Source organism: Budorcas taxicolor, chromosome 1 (genome assembly GCF_023091745.1).
Source record: "Budorcas taxicolor isolate Tak-1 chromosome 1, Takin1.1, whole genome shotgun sequence".
Taxonomy (NCBI): domain Eukaryota; kingdom Metazoa; phylum Chordata; class Mammalia; order Artiodactyla; family Bovidae; genus Budorcas; species Budorcas taxicolor.
In genome coordinates, this window is record NC_068910.1 from 48116141 (window position 1) to 48131173 (window position 15033).

General features: G+C 53.3%; 1 protein-coding gene across 1 annotated transcript in view; it reads right to left on the reverse strand.

The window, feature by feature from the left end:
- Window positions 1–15033, reverse strand: part of TTC21A (tetratricopeptide repeat domain 21A) — a 32721-nt gene that overhangs the window by 2690 nt on the left and 14998 nt on the right. The window contains exons 9-22 of the mRNA XM_052640216.1: window positions 14148–14340; window positions 10718–10815; window positions 10358–10558; window positions 9317–9446; window positions 7441–7598; window positions 7018–7233; window positions 5880–6118; window positions 4867–4939; window positions 4644–4754; window positions 4200–4338; window positions 3919–4022; window positions 2307–2495; window positions 1343–1453; window positions 556–637 (exon numbers count right to left, since the gene is read on the reverse strand). Of these exons, the coding sequence (XP_052496176.1) occupies window positions 556–637; window positions 1343–1453; window positions 2307–2495; window positions 3919–4022; window positions 4200–4338; window positions 4644–4754; window positions 4867–4939; window positions 5880–6118; window positions 7018–7233; window positions 7441–7598; window positions 9317–9446; window positions 10358–10558; window positions 10718–10815; window positions 14148–14340 (2044 nt within the window). The remainder of the gene's footprint in view (window positions 1–555; window positions 638–1342; window positions 1454–2306; window positions 2496–3918; window positions 4023–4199; window positions 4339–4643; window positions 4755–4866; window positions 4940–5879; window positions 6119–7017; window positions 7234–7440; window positions 7599–9316; window positions 9447–10357; window positions 10559–10717; window positions 10816–14147; window positions 14341–15033) is intronic.

The window sequence follows — 15033 nt, forward strand, 5'->3', positions numbered from 1 at the left end:
ATTTGAGTAATCTGCCAAAGGTTACACATCAGGTAAATGGAAGACCAGGATTTAGACCTAGAAGGTCTGGCTCCAAGACCTGCATTCCTAATAGCTGTGATCTGCTGGGCCTCTGGGTGACTGACATGGGCCTGGCTGGAGCTCTAGCCTAAGCCTCTTATTCATGTCTGGCCCCTTCCTCAGCAAGGCAGGGTGGTTTTATGCTACAGTGAGTGGGAAGAGAGCTACATGTCAGGGGAGAATTTCTAGCCACCTCCAGGAGACTGTGACCTCCCAAGGGGAGGTGTCTGGGGTTTGGGGACAGACAGGCAGGACCAAGCACTGCCCTGCCTGAGACCAGGAACTGGCCCCTTGGACTGGGAAAGGGCCAGCACGTTCCATTGGGACTTTATCAGTTTCCTGCCTCTCTGGGAACAATCAGAGAGGAAGGGGCTTCCTCTGCCCGGTCAGGAAGGAGGAGAGAGGGCCCACCCTTCTGGGCGAGAGCAGACCTTGCTGGGTGGGAACTGCCAGAGGCACTCATGGTGGGCAGGCTTGATGCAGCCAGTTAATTACCTGGTGCCTTCTCCAGGACTTGGTGGTAGAGGTCGATGGCAGCTTCGTATTTCTGTCTTCTAAACATCAGGTCGGCCATCACCTGTCAGAATGCACACGATGCTAGGATAGCAGCTTGCATGGGCATGGAGGGGAGGCTATGGTGGGAAGGGGGGACGGGAAAGGAGGGGAGGCAGGAAAGAACTTCCTAGGGAGCGTCTCTGGGCACTGGGAGAAGGTCCCACAGGAGGTGGGACAGCCTGGGGAGAGGGGTGGGCGTGAGGATGGAAGGAGGCAGGAAAAGCCGAGGGTGGACACCGCGGGGCCAGCCCCTCCACCCATGTCTGAGAACTGCCAGATGTGGGCAGCGGCGTGGAATGGGGGTTACCCACCTCTGCTGGAGACAGCCCTGGAGGTGGTCTGGGTGACAGGGTAGAGAGGGGTAGGACTGGGGAGGGCTGTTTCCTCATACTTCCAGAAGCCCCAGGAACCTGTCCTCGCCTGGCCTTTACCAGTGGGTGTGGTTTCCCCTGGAGTGAATGAGCCTCACCCTCTCCCCTCGGATGTGGCCCGGAAGGGAAGACGCTGCTGCCCCCTGCTGCCAGCCCACCCCTCCCGTCCGGGGTGACGGATCCAGTGCTGAATCCCCTGCTGCCCCACAGCCCCGCGGAGCGGGTCACTGGGCTAGGAAGCAGCCAACCCTGTGGCTGTGGGGGCTCGGTCTGCAGCCTCCCGCCCTGTGGCCATGGGGGCCCAGGCCACAGCCTCCCAGTCTGTGGCCGTGGGGGCCCGGGCAGCAGCCTCTCACCACGGCGGCTGTCTCGTGGTCCTTCTCAGTCTGCAGGAGGCCGGCGCAGTGCTGCTCACACAGGTCCAGCTGTCCCTGCAGCAGGTAGAGCCTCGCCAGCTCCAGCGCCACCTGGACAGGCCCCGAGACGGTGAGCAACCACCGCGCGTCATGGGAAGGCTCGGGCACCCAGGCCTCGTCCTCGCACGCCCACGCTCTGTCAGCTCTGCCTTCAAAGCATGAAAGCACGTCTCTGACCCGCTGGGATGATGTCTCTGGCTCTCCCCCTCTCCCACCCAGTACTGTACTGTCATGACTTTTCCTAACTAACCGCTGAGAGGCAGGGCCCACTGAGCTCATATTGATCCTTCGGCTTCGGCTCTGATCTCGTCTCCTCTGAGAAGCCCTCTGCACCCCAGGCTCTGGAACAGGTACCCCTCATCTGAGTTCGCAAGTGTCCTGACCCCTCTGTGGGTATCACATGCTGTTAGAACTGCCTATGTACTTGTCTGTACCCAGTGCCCGGGGCAGGGACCTTGTCTTGCCCCAGTGTGTCTCTAAGTCCTGGCCCAGTACCTGGCTTGCACATATTGGGAATTTGTTAAATGAGAACACGTTAAATAAATGAATGGGTCTGTCACTAAGCTCTTCATCTCCTCTCCTCGAGTGAACACCAGCCACCATTTCCTACCTGCAGCCATGCCTCTCACATGACCCTAAACCTCCCTGCAAGCTTAGCCTGGGCTTTATGCCCAGAAAAGCCCCTGGCAGCCACAATGTCCTCTCCCCACCTGCAAGGGGGACCTGAAAATGCTACACTTGCCACCAAGGGCTGCAGTGGGTGAGGGCCCTGGAGTGGGAGGCAGGGGTCTGTGCCCTTTGCAGGGAACCACAGAGAAGGAACCAGCCTCCATCCATAGTCAGGGAGCTCTGCAAGGCTTTGTGTCTCAAGGCAAGGACAAGGATTTCACTCCAAGGACCCCACCTTATTGTCAATAGGCGTGTAGGAGAGGGCATCTTTATAAGACTGCACTGCCTTGGCATACTCCTTCTCTGCCAGGTAGTATTCCCCAAACTGGATGCAGATGGAGGCTGCCAGTTGCTTCTGGGAGGGGATCATTTCCGGTTGCTCCAGGGGAACACGCTTCAAGATCCGAGACTGGAGGTCCATGGCCTAGGGAAACCAGGAAGCTCTGCGTGAGCAACCCAGAGCCTGATGTGCCAGGTCTCAGGCCAATTCACAGCAAGCCTCGAAGCTCTCATCTCAGAGCTAGCTGTCTAAGCAAGGGCATCTCAGCTCCCCTTGAGCAAATCTGGGTCACTCTGGACAGGCAAGGCTGCTGGCTGAGTACCCAGGAGGCAAACTGGCACTGCCGCGGGGGCAGGAGCAGGAGCAGAGGCTCTCAAGCAACAAAACACCCCACTGTCCTCTGCTCATTCGCCTGTTTCCATCACACCTGGCACTTGCTGTGTCTGCTCCACCTCAGCTGTCCAACAGGCCAGAACAGGCACACAGTAGGTGTTCAGCACAGGCTGTGTTTTGTTGGGTGCATTTGTTTTGAAGTGTCCTGCTGGGAATTTGAGGCAGCCCCCACAAATAGCCACGACATAACAGTGATTAAGTGAGTAGCCAGAGAGCACTGGGGCAAGAGGAAACGAGGCCAGTGGGTAGTGGGCACAGATCAGCCCTGGGTTCCCTGAAGGCCAGACTGAGGAATGGAAATCCAGTGGGAAACCCCGAGGATAAGTCACGTCAAGCAGTCAGAGATAGTCTACAACCACAGAGACATGCCCCAGGGGCAAGTGCCAGGCCACACCCTTGGGTACGAAGAGTGAAGAGGAAGCGAAAAAATGGCTAGGAGTCTCCTAGCAGGGGCTTCTCAGTGGTGCTAGTGGTAAAGAACCTGCCTGCCAGCGCAGCAGACGTAAGAGATGCAGGTTCAATCCCTATGTTGGGAAGATCCCCTGGAGGAGGGCATGCAACCCACTCCACTATCGTTGCCTAGAAAATCCCATGGACAGAGGAGCCTGGTGGGCTATGGTCCAGAGGGTTGCAAAGAGGCGGACGCGAATGAAGCGACTTGGCGAGCACACAGCACTCCCAGCAGGAGACTATGGGTTGGGACGGGCCAAAGCTGGTTCAAATCTCAGCTCCACCACTTACTAGCAGTGTGACTTTGGGTACATTTCTTAACCTCTTTGAGCCTTATCTGTTAAACAGGAATGTCACAGTGCTTAGCTCAAAGGGCTACTGTGAGAATTAAATAAGGCAAAAAGCCTAGTACAGAACTCAGCACAGAGCGTTCAATGCATGAGAGCTGCTGGCATTGTCTATTAATAACAGCACAAGCATCCTTGAGGACAAAGGCACTGTCTTCCTCCCTGCCTTCTCCAGTCCAGCCCAGGCGGGTTTCGAGCACTTCCGTGCACAATCAATAAAAGAGCAAGGGTGGGGGGATAAATGGAAGGTGGATGTCAGAGGTGTAACCTAGATCCTCTTTAGCGGACCAGGCCTGGAGCCTTCCAGACCTGCACTCCTATCTTCAGCTTCCATCAGGAAATGGCAGATAGACAGCTTGAGTCTACTTGTCAATTACCTTGTTCAAAGTTTCCGTCACATCTTCTTTTTTATGACTCTTGTAAACCTTGGCCAGCAAAAGTAAGCACTTGACATCATTCATCATGGATGGGATGTCTGTGACTGCAAAATGGAAACTCAAAGTAGTGTTTCCTGGCCCCTGGGGAGTGGGGGGTTGGGGGAGGATGGGGGCTGGGTTCAGAGCCCCAGCCAGTGCCTGTCCTCTGCCCCATCCTGCAGGAGAAGAGGGAGTATGTCTGCTCGAAGGCAGGCTAGGGAAGACAGTTGGGGTGCGCTCACCAAAGTCATGATCCAGTGCCTGCTTCAAAACTTTTTCTGCTTTGTTGAACTTCTTTAACTTCAGGAGCAGTTCGGCCAGATCGCAGCACACAAAGTCCTGTCCGCTAATCTTCTGAGCGGCCTCATAATAATTAATTGCCTTCGTGCACACAGGAAATAGGGGCATCAGGTCTGAGTTTGCACGTGGGCACCTCACACTGTGCCCCTCCCCCCAACCATGCAGTCACCATGCCTGTGTACCCCTCCAGAACACAGAAGCCTCAGATGCAATGGCCTCCTGCCTGGCACAGGGCTTGAGCCTCAGCCTCAGCAGGTGTTAGGGGGTGGTGGGGAGTTGCTGAGCCCTCTCCTTGGCACCCTGTTCAGGGGGGTCTCCCCCCGCCTCCTCCATCTCCCCTGCTGGGCTGGCCCTCCCTGCCCCTTCCTACCCCAGCATGGCCTGACCTTGGTGTACTGGTGGGTCTTCACATAAGCCTGCCCAATCCGGCTGATCAGGGACGCGTCATGTGGGTTCTTTCTGTAGGCCTCGTCGTAGACCTCCACGGCCTTCTCTGGCTGGTGGGGAAAGTGTCTGCCATCTCTCTCTTCTCCCTTACTGGAGAAGCGAGATTGGACAGGGTGGGTGCAGGGTGCAGCCACTTAGTGAGGTCACGACACCTTCACTCACCTCCTGAATGTTCATGAAAGCATTACCCAGAAGCAGACTGGTATGGGGGCCAGGCAGATGTTCACAGAGCTCCCTGCAAAAGTAACCAAAACCTTAGCTCAGCTCTGTGCATCCTTCCTATTCCTGGATCCATCTCTTCTCTTTCTCCCTCATTCTGTCTGACACCCATACATTCACTCACTTATTCATCACCCAGTGCTTCTCAGCTCAGATGGGACGTGGTGCTAGCTCCCTTGGTTCAGGCTCTCCTCGTCTGTTATCTGGACCATGGCCAGGACTTCCACCCACTCCTCTGGCCTCCACCCCAAATGCCTAGAACCTTCTTCATGAGGCAGCCTTTTTTTTTTTTTCCCAGCCAAGCCTCACATGGCATGTGGGGATCTTAATTCCCTGACCAGGGATTGAACCCACTGGGCCCTGCATTGGAAGCACTGAGTCTTTACCACTGAATCACCAGGGAAGTCCCAGCCTACTTTTTCTAAACCTTCAATGAGACCATGTCATCTCACTGTTTATTGGTTCCCCACTGCTCGTGGCATCACCTCCCCTTCCTCCCGAATTGCCTAGATGGAGTCTTGGAGGAAGGGGACAGGAAAGGTACCCTTGAGGTCCCAACGTCTAATTGTACAGAAAATTGCTGAGGGCTCCCAATCCCGGCTCTCCATCCTCCTTCACTCACATTGGTTACATCCAAGCCGCTGAGCATTTCCCCATGGAAATTTCCCCACGCCAGGGGCTGGGGCAGAACCATGGTTCCCACCAGGATGTGAACCATAATGAGGGGCAAGCAGAACTCAGGGAAGACTCACTCCTGTGTCCTTACAACTCAGCAGCAGGTTGGCCTGACTGACCGACGGATCACACTCAGATTCTCACCAGGGGAAATTCCCTACTTTTGTCAAACACACTCTGAGAACACGTTGTGAAGCCCTGGGGCAAAGAAGACGATCTGGAGAAAACACTCCTGACACGCCACTGGGACCGGGGCGGTCAGTGCGCCGCCCAGGGCTCACCGGTAGCACCCGATATAGAGGCGGGCGTCCTTGTGGGTCTGCAGGTAGATGCTGGCCATCTTCTCCTTGGCGTCCATGTAGCAGGGCTGCTTGGGCGTGATGCTCTGCAACACACTCAGCGCCAGGTCCACGTTGCCCTTGCTCAGGGCCAAGTCCACGTTGGCGATGGTGACGCGCATTTCCTCCGGCGTGCCGCTGAACTCATTGATGGCGTCCTGCATGACCTTGGTGGCCTCGTGCTAAGACAAGGAAACCCAACAGACCTTCCATTTGCTCTCACCCACCATACCTGGAAGCCAGGGAGAGGATGGCCCATCCCCACTTTAGAGCGGCAGGAAGGAGACAGAGAGAGAGAGCCTCTCAGGGTTGAGGGCCACTGTTCCTGGAGGGCAGGGCCAGCTGGGGGACGTGAAATCTCTGACTGTGAGAACTTGTTCCTGAGCGCCTCAAAGTCTGAAGGTAATTTCTTCCTATGAGAGACCTATGGACGCATCTCCTTATACCTTCCTGCTTTCAGTCAAAGGTATTTTTGTGTTATGGTTAGTTAGTGTTAGCCACTCAGTTGCGTCCGACTCTGCGACCCCATGGTCTGTAACATGCCAGGCTTCTCTACCCATGGAATTGGGCACATAGGGTATATTTGAATTGTATCTTCATTGCATTTGTACTCTTGATTATTCTAACAAAGTTACTCTCTTTGCCCATTTTGGTCCTTTATGCCTTTGCCCAGCCAGACCTTCCAAGGTCCCAGGGCCGCCCCATACAGCTGAGCAGGTTGCTCACTGCAAAACTCCAAGGTGATGTAAGCAGCATCCACTGGAGAGGTGCACTGCCCAACTGCACAACCACGTGTGGTGGCCCTGGCGGGCCTTGTGCTCTGCCTCCCTGACATCCTTCTGGGGACAGTGAGGTTGGCAGGGGACAGATCATGCAGGACTCAGGAGGGTTTGGAGTTTATCTTGAGGGTGTGGGAGCCACTGAAGCCTTTAAAGTAGGGGAGAGGGATACTCCCAAATGAATAAAAGCTAAACTAAAGTGCAAGGAAACACCAGCCAGAATCAAAGAGCCTGGTTCCCAGGCCTACCCTGGCCCTCCAGCATGCGCCAGCAGCAAGAGAACAGAGCAAGGTATTTCTCACCAGCTCCCCGTTCATCCGGAGGGCATCTGCCAGCTCCAGTAAGATGGACACCCGCTCGCTGGGGCGCACGCAGGGCCCACGGAACTTCTTGTTCTCTTCCGTCCTCAGAGCTGGTAATTTTATGATCATCTTCAGTGCCTTTATGGCTTCTGGATAGTCCCCAGACTTGTTGAGGGCCTTGGCCTTGATGAAGTGGTAAAGGGGGTGGTCTCGGACCTAGAGGAGCGTCAGCAGAGTATGGGGCTCCAGCTCCCGGAGGGGAGAAAGCCACAGGATCCCATGGAGCCAGTCCCTGCCTTTGGGCCAGCAGAAGGGGCTGAGGGATTCTGGCAGCTCCTGGGGCTATTCTCCCAAGGCGAGTAGGGGCTGAAGCTAGTGGGGCTGTAGGATGCTGAGCAGCGACAGGGCATCGGGGACCCCCACCTGGAAGTTGTGGCTGACGCCCAGCTCCAAGGAGTGGGAACACATGGCAAAGTTGCCCTGAGCCAGGTAGATCTGAGCCATGAGGAGGTAGGCGTCCACGGAGGTGGGGTCCAACTCCAGGCAACGCTGCAGGGTGCTCTGGGCATGCTCTAACTCCCCTAGAAATGGGAAACAAACCCCTATATCCAGGGATCCTTGGGGACTCTCAGGACCCACCACGTAAAGGCAGAAGGAATTTTACGTGTCCTGTTTCCCAGAAATATGCTGGGCATTTTTATCCCGTGTCTGTTCAGCTTGACTCAGAGGTCTCTTCCTAAAATTAGAACTACTATTAGTTTTTGCCTTGACCCAGACAACAGCCAGGAGATGCAAACCTTGGTGTGACACCTCCCTTCCTTCTGTACCCTCAGGGAGATGGCTAAGTCACTTCACTGCTCCGTCTGGAGGCTCAGGGGAACACTAGAGTCTCAATTTCCATACCTAAGAGCAGAACAAAACCTAATAATAGCCGCAACCATGACAGCCACAACTTGAGAAGCACCCGCTCTGTGCCAACACAGGCAAAGTACTTTAGAAAGGCTGGCTTAATGTCTGCCCCCACCCCGCTCCCCCACCAAGTTGGTATTATCGAGCCTGTCTTTCAGACGCAGAACTGGAACTTCAGTGATCTAAGTCACTCAGCTCCGAAGGGATGAAGTCAGTATTTATGTCCAGGGCCGTGGGCTCCTGAGACTGCGCTCTGAATGCCTTGGCACGCTGGGGCCCAGAGGCCTTCCTGTGCCAGGCTGACCCTAAGTGGGAGGCAGTGGCAACTCAGGGGCAGGGTATAGAGAGCTGGTGGGAGACCCTCCTTCCTCTGCTGCCAGGTCCCTCAACAGCTCCTGCTTGGGGTCCATCAACCAGTGGGTGGAGAGCACTTGCTTCCGGGTCCCAAACTCCCTGAGCCTTCAATTGTGCTGCAGAAATATGAAGGTGTCACCATGACAACCTGAGCAGCTGGAGACCTTGCTTTGTCCCTAAAGCGCTGGTATCTGCCAGCATCCTTGTGTGTTTGTGTGTGTGTCTGGCAGGGGAGGGAGGGCCTGCCCTCACCTTGTACCCAGGAGACCTTGGAGCAGTGGGTAAACCTGGCACTCTGATGAATACTGGGAGGACTGAGGATGAAGACCAGGAGCTCTAGGCAGAGTGCAACCCATACAGTGCAGAGCACACAGACGCGCCGTGGCATTCTGAAGCCTCTGGACACCAGAGATCAGCTTGACTTTCAAGCTGATGGGGGTGAAAGGTCATGGGGAACGAAGACTTCCGAGAGCACAACAGGCCCCCACCGAGGGTTCTCTCCATCCTTCCCTCTTTCTCCAGGATCCAGGCGTTGATTTAGGAGAGGCTGGATGGGGACTGTTCTGGCCCATGAGGCTCTGCGAGTCTAATGGCACAGGGTCCCCCTCCCTCGGGGCCTTCCTGACTGCCTTTTAAGAACTGCCACCCCTACATCCCCTCCCTGGCTTTCATTTTCTCCATCGCACGGTCATGTCCTAACAATAACACTGCGCTTTATGTCCACGTACCCTTACCAGAACACGAACTCCAGGGTGGAGTTTCTCTTGTTCTGAGCACTGCTGTCCCCTAGGATCAGAGCAGTGCTGGTGCATCGTCGGGTTCAGTGACTGTCAGCTGGTACAGATCAAGCAAGCAATCAGCAAAAGGGAGGCTGGGAGAGACCCCTGCTGGTGAGCAGTCAGGGGTGTTGGAGGCTGGGGACAGTGGGCACACCTGGTGACTGAGGGTGAAGGTGTGTGTGTGGGGCATCCCAGGCAGGGCGCCAGCAGACACTCACCCGGAGCTCCCCGCCAGCCACAGGGACGCACTGGCTCACCTGAGAGATACTTGACCTGGGCCATCACATACAGCGGCTCAGTCAGGGCTGGCGCCACCTTGACCACAGGATTGAGGATCGCAGCGACTTGCTTAAGAAGAGGAGACACGATCTGGCCTGGAGACCGGGGCTGCAGGAACACAAGAGTTTGCCCTATTCTCCTGGAGCACTTAGAAAACACTCTTAGTGAAGGGATTTTATTCCACATGTGTTTTACTTTATCCTACTTTATTTTTACTTACTGTAGTTACTTCGCTCATTTTTATTTACTTTATTTTACCCTGGTAGCTCAGATGATAAAGAATCTGCTTGCAACGCAGGAGATCCAGGTTCAATTCCCTGGGTCAGGAAGATCCCCTGGAGAAGGGAATGGCAACCCACTCCAGTATTCTTGCCAAGAGAATCCCATAGACAGAGGAGCCTGGTGGGCTACAGTCCACGGGGTAGCAAAGGGTCAGACACGGCTGAGTAACTAACACTTTCATGCTTCACACACATATTTACCATCCACTCTGTACTACTCTGTCCAAGAGCTGAGAACGGGGACTTTATTTGTTCACCTCTGAGCCCCCCATCAAGCATGGCATCTGGCTCATGGTGGTACCCTCAGTAGATATTTGTGGGATGGCATTACAAGGCACTTGGGGGATATTAAGGCATGTAAGATACAATCCTTGCCCACAGGGAATCTCAATTGTCTGGGAAGGCCGGACAAACAAGGAAAGACCAAAATACTTCTTAGAAGACACTGGGAGGAGAGGGAGCCCAGTTCCTCCCTGGGATGAACAGAGGCCAGTGCCCCGCTCCTCACGCGCAGTCCCTGGACCAGCAGCATGAGCATCACCTGGGAGACGCAGGGCTTGTGCCCCACTTCCTGGGTGATTGGCATGTTGCACGTGCAAATGTGCAAAGCACTGGGCTCCCCGACTGCCCGAGGCTCAGGCAACCTAGTGACTGGCCAGGTAGGTCCTGCCTCTGCCCAGACCTGTTCACCAGTTCAATCCCCACTGCCCGCCCCATGAAGAAGCGCCCTCCTCTAACCTGCTTAGGGCAGAAGACCAGGTACTCCTTGGCGATGCAGACCAGGAAGGTGGGGTCGAGCCGTTCCAAGTATTCGGAGCTCATGGGGAGGGCCTGCATGCCGGAAAAGTGCAGCTCGGCGGCCTCCTTTAGCAGCGTCGTGGCCTCCTGCTCCCCTCTATGCTTCTTGGACGCCAGGAGGGCTTGGAGGAAAACCAGCACCTGTGGGAGCAGGCCCGGGTCTTAGGGGCAGTGCCCACTAGGCAGAGCCGGATGGCCAAGGAGCAGCGGAAGTCCAAGGGGCAACTGGGGGTGGGAAAAGGGAGGGGGTGTGGCGGGGGCGGGATCCCAGGACAGCCTGGGCCCCCACAGAGCTCTGACCTCGGACTTCCCCAGGGACTGCTGCACCTCCTTCAGGAATTCCAGCTGGTGTTCGGCCTCCTCCAGGTGGCCGTCTAAGATCTGGCACCAGATGATCCCTGGGAGGGGACAGAACTGGGATGAACAGCCAGCTCTGTGGCAGAGCCAGCAGGCCAAAGGACAGTGGACAGCAGGGACCCTTTCCCGTGTCTTCATAAGCTCAAAGAGTGGTATGTGCTCATGGGGAAGCGTTCAAATCGTAGGGCAAGGAAAACATCCCCAGCTCACATTCTGCTTTCAGTGTGTCTTTCTCTAGAGAGAATCAATATGAACAGATTGGACTGTATTTCTTCAAACATCTTGCAAAGCATTTGCATGTTATTAGTGGATAGTGTATTTTCCCATCCGTTCATATACATTACCCCATTCTCTTCAATGGTGACATAATATTTCACTGCCGATGTAACCATTTATTTAACTACTGCACTATTGAAGGACTGCTTGTTTCACATTTCGTTGGTTTTCAGGGTTTAAATATTACAATGCCATGGTCAACATTTTTGTGGGTTCTAACTCCTTATGTAGAGATGATGTCAAAGGGCATGTACATCTAAAACCTTGATAGATAAGGCCAGCTTGCCCTCCAAGGATATTTGAATTAATATTACTGTCAAGAATTTGGAAGTATTTTTTTCTTTCCCCACGACCTCACAAACATGCTTTATTTACTCCTTACCATGCTAAAGAGTGAATAACTTGTTTTAATTCACTTAAAAAAAATTTTTAGGGAGAATGGAATCTTTTTATATATTTAGTGCCCTTTTCTACTGTAACTTTCCTGTTTATAGCTTTTTCCTGTTTTTCTTTGGATGGATTTTTATCGCTCTCTATTCTCTTCATATATAATCCTTGTTACCAACATTTTCCATTAGTTTGCCTTTTACCTTTTAACTATTTTCCCTCTGCCTTTTTGCCATCCAGTAGTTTTAAATTTTTACATAAATTGGTCAAATATTTTCCTTTAGAACTTCTGAGTTTGTAGTTATGCTTAGAATTCCCTGGGCAACCCAAGTCCAATTTAACTTTTATGTTTAAATATCTAAGTTATCTAGAATTTATTTTTGAGGATAATGTGAAATGGGCGTTTACCTTTATTTTTTTTTCATAAAGAATAGTCAGGTATTCAACCACGAGTTATTTAAACTCTATCGGTTTGAAATGTCATTTTTATCATAAGGCCTGTTTCTATCCTGTTGATCTGTTTTGTGTATTCCAGGAATGGCCTCAAACGGACTTCTCTTTTTTAAAAAAAAATATATATTTTTTGGCTGTTCTGTGTCTGCTGCTGTGGGATTTTCTATAGCTGCGGTGCCCTGGTTTCTCACTGTGGTGGCTTCTCTTGTTGCAGAGCATGGGCTCTAGTGCACACAGGCTTCAGGAAGTGGCTCGCAGGCTCTAGAGCACAGGCCCAGTGCACAAGCTTAGCTGCTCCGAGGCACGCAGGATCTTCCTGGATCAGGGATCGAACCTGTGTCTCCTGCATTGTCAGGCGGATTATTTACAACTGAGCCACCAAGGAGATCCTTAACTACTCTTGTTTTGATGTGTTTTGATGTTGGGAGGACAAATCCCTTCTGTTCCTACTCTTCTTTTTTTACAATTTATTCCTTGACCATTTGGGTACATTTATTTCTGACTGTCTTCCTCACCACCATCTTGGTTTTCAGTCATATCCGTCCCACTATTTGGCTCATCTACGGACATTTTTACTTTGCAAAAATTATATTTTTAATTTTCAGCAACTCTTTTTTTGTTATCTGTATTTTTTTCCTAGTGGCATGTTCTTTACTCACGGACCTAATAGACTCTAGAGTCAGCCAACACAGGAGGTGTTTTGGGGACAAAGTCTTTTCTGTATCTGGCCTTAATTTTGTTCCTCAGAGGGCCACTGCTTTGCATGTTTCACTTGGCCCCTATTTCAAACTGCTAGCAGATTTATAAATGGACTAGAGTGATGAGTATTAGCAACCGGGGCAGATGTCTCAAATTGCTAAGGCCCCTGATTTTCCCGGACGGGCCAGGTAAGACGGATGAGTCAAGGACACATGTGTGTAGACTCAGGCTTGGCTGGAGTGTGTGGGCTTCCCTTCTGGCTGACCAGCAGGGGCTCTCCCTTGAACTGAGGAAGTGGGCAGGGACTCAGACTGGTGGAGGAACGTTTCAGGGAATTTTGCCTGTGTGTTGGGCATTCAAGTTTTTTGCCCTTCATGTCCCTGCTGGTGGTGGGACATCATGGGGGGCTTTGTTTTGCTCTGTCCTGTCCCACCCCTGCTAAGAGTCTCCTTGATCCCATTCTTGGGCTTCCAATAACCCTCCTGTTATCTCGATGATGACCCCATGACATATTTTGCTCCCAGCCTCTGGGGACCCCAAGCTTGTGTGTGTTTTTTTTAATTTTTCTTTTTCCTGGAGCCCTCTGGGGAAAGCTGATCTACTCATTTCTTTAGCTGCCCCATCTCTGCCCATGTTGGCTTATAGGTTTCTAGACTTGCTCAGAGCTTCCAGATTGAATGCAATTTGCTTAATATCTTCTAGAAATGCGAAGTTCTTCAGAGTTCCTGGTCTACCAAAGGCACCTTACCCTGTTTATGGGGCTGCTACGGGGACTCACCATCTTTTTAAAATGTTGCCCGTGACTTTGTGGGGGTGCGGTTTGGGGAGGGAGGAAGAAGCGATGACCAAGGAGTCAGCCTGATGCATTGAACCAGAAATCAAGACCAAACACTTGGATTGTTTTTTGACTGTGCCACACAGATGCGCCTGGAGTTTAGCAAGAAGTGACTTTGCCCCCAAAAGACACAACTCCTCAGAGCCGGGGCAGGAAGCTGGCTTGCCTGGGGCACTCACTGATCACCAGGCTGCCTCCACTAAAATCAAATACCTCTGTCTCAGGATTCGCTAGAGACCACAGATTTGAGAGCTTTGTGTAAAAATGAAAACTGGGCTTTGGAAAATTCACTTGACATTTGTATAAAGTGGGAGGGAAGCCCTGAGACACATGGGGAAGCAAAACTCTCAAAACTACTCACTCTGGGGGCCTTTCAGCACAGGGGCCTGAAGAGGAAGGGTCCACAGAGGTGAGGTGAGCGGCTGTGGGGCAGGGGGGCCGCTGGCCTGGTGGGGCCTGAGAGGAGGCAGGGCTGACCCAGCATGTCAAGCAGACTGTGGCTATCAGAGGTCTGAAGGAGATGAGAATGGCTTTGACTGCTTTCAAGAATTCCTGTGCCTCTTGCATCTATATGTGTAGATGCCTCGAAAGGCACCCCATCCTACAATGTACCCCCAAACTGACGTACCGTCTGGGAAGAATGCTTGCCAACCCCTCTCTTCTGGATTCATGGAGGTCACCCTGCTTGGCTCCCACCCCCCTCCCTGCCCAGCCTGCACAGACCTGTCAAGGCAGCCACGCTGCTCTCGTCCAGCTTCATGGCCTTTGAGTACCACAGAGATGCCTCCTTCACTTGGTCCTGCAGGATGAAGAGGTAGCCCAGCTCGGTGGCCATGTGGGCGTCAGAGGACGTGGCCATGAAGGTCCGTTCGATGAAGCTACACACCAGCTGCAGAATCCCCTGGTGCCTCCCACACTGAAAGGAACAGACACAGGGACGGGGAAACCGGTCACTCCAACCTGCCTCAACAAGGCCATGTGCAAATGGGGGACACTTTGGCAGGACTCGGGGGTGTTCAGGAGAGCCCCAGAAGTACCGTGTGTCCAGGTAGCTGTCCAGCTCGCAAAGAATCCCCCCCACCCCGGTGGCCACATGTGTGGACCCGCCTCCAGGCATGGAGCCCTCGGAGGGACCAAGTCCCGTGTCTGGCCACAGTCACTGGTCCAAGAAGTCACCAGGAGGTTCTTCACAAACTGAAGCTGCATGAGGGGAACTCTTGGTGTCGCACTGATGGGAAGTGGCCCTGAGGGCTGTGAGCAGCCCCATTGCCTGCTGTGCGTGGAGAATGAGCAGAGAGAATCAGACACAGAGGTGGAGGGAGAGAGGGTATCCCAGTGGAATTCGACTCCCCAGAGCTGCCCCTGCCCTTATGACCATTCCTTATGGTAAATCTTTCTTTTTTTTAGTTGGGGCACACGGGATCTCTAGCTGTGGCATGTGAACTCTTAGTTGCAGCCTGTGGGATATAGTTCCCTGACCTGGGATGGAACCCAGGCCTCCTGCATTGGGAGAGTAGAGTCTTAGCCACGCCAGCACCTGGTAAGTCCTCCTTCTAGTAAATTTTGCTCTGGGGCTGAAGGTTGTGACAGAGACAGGCTGTTTGGCAGC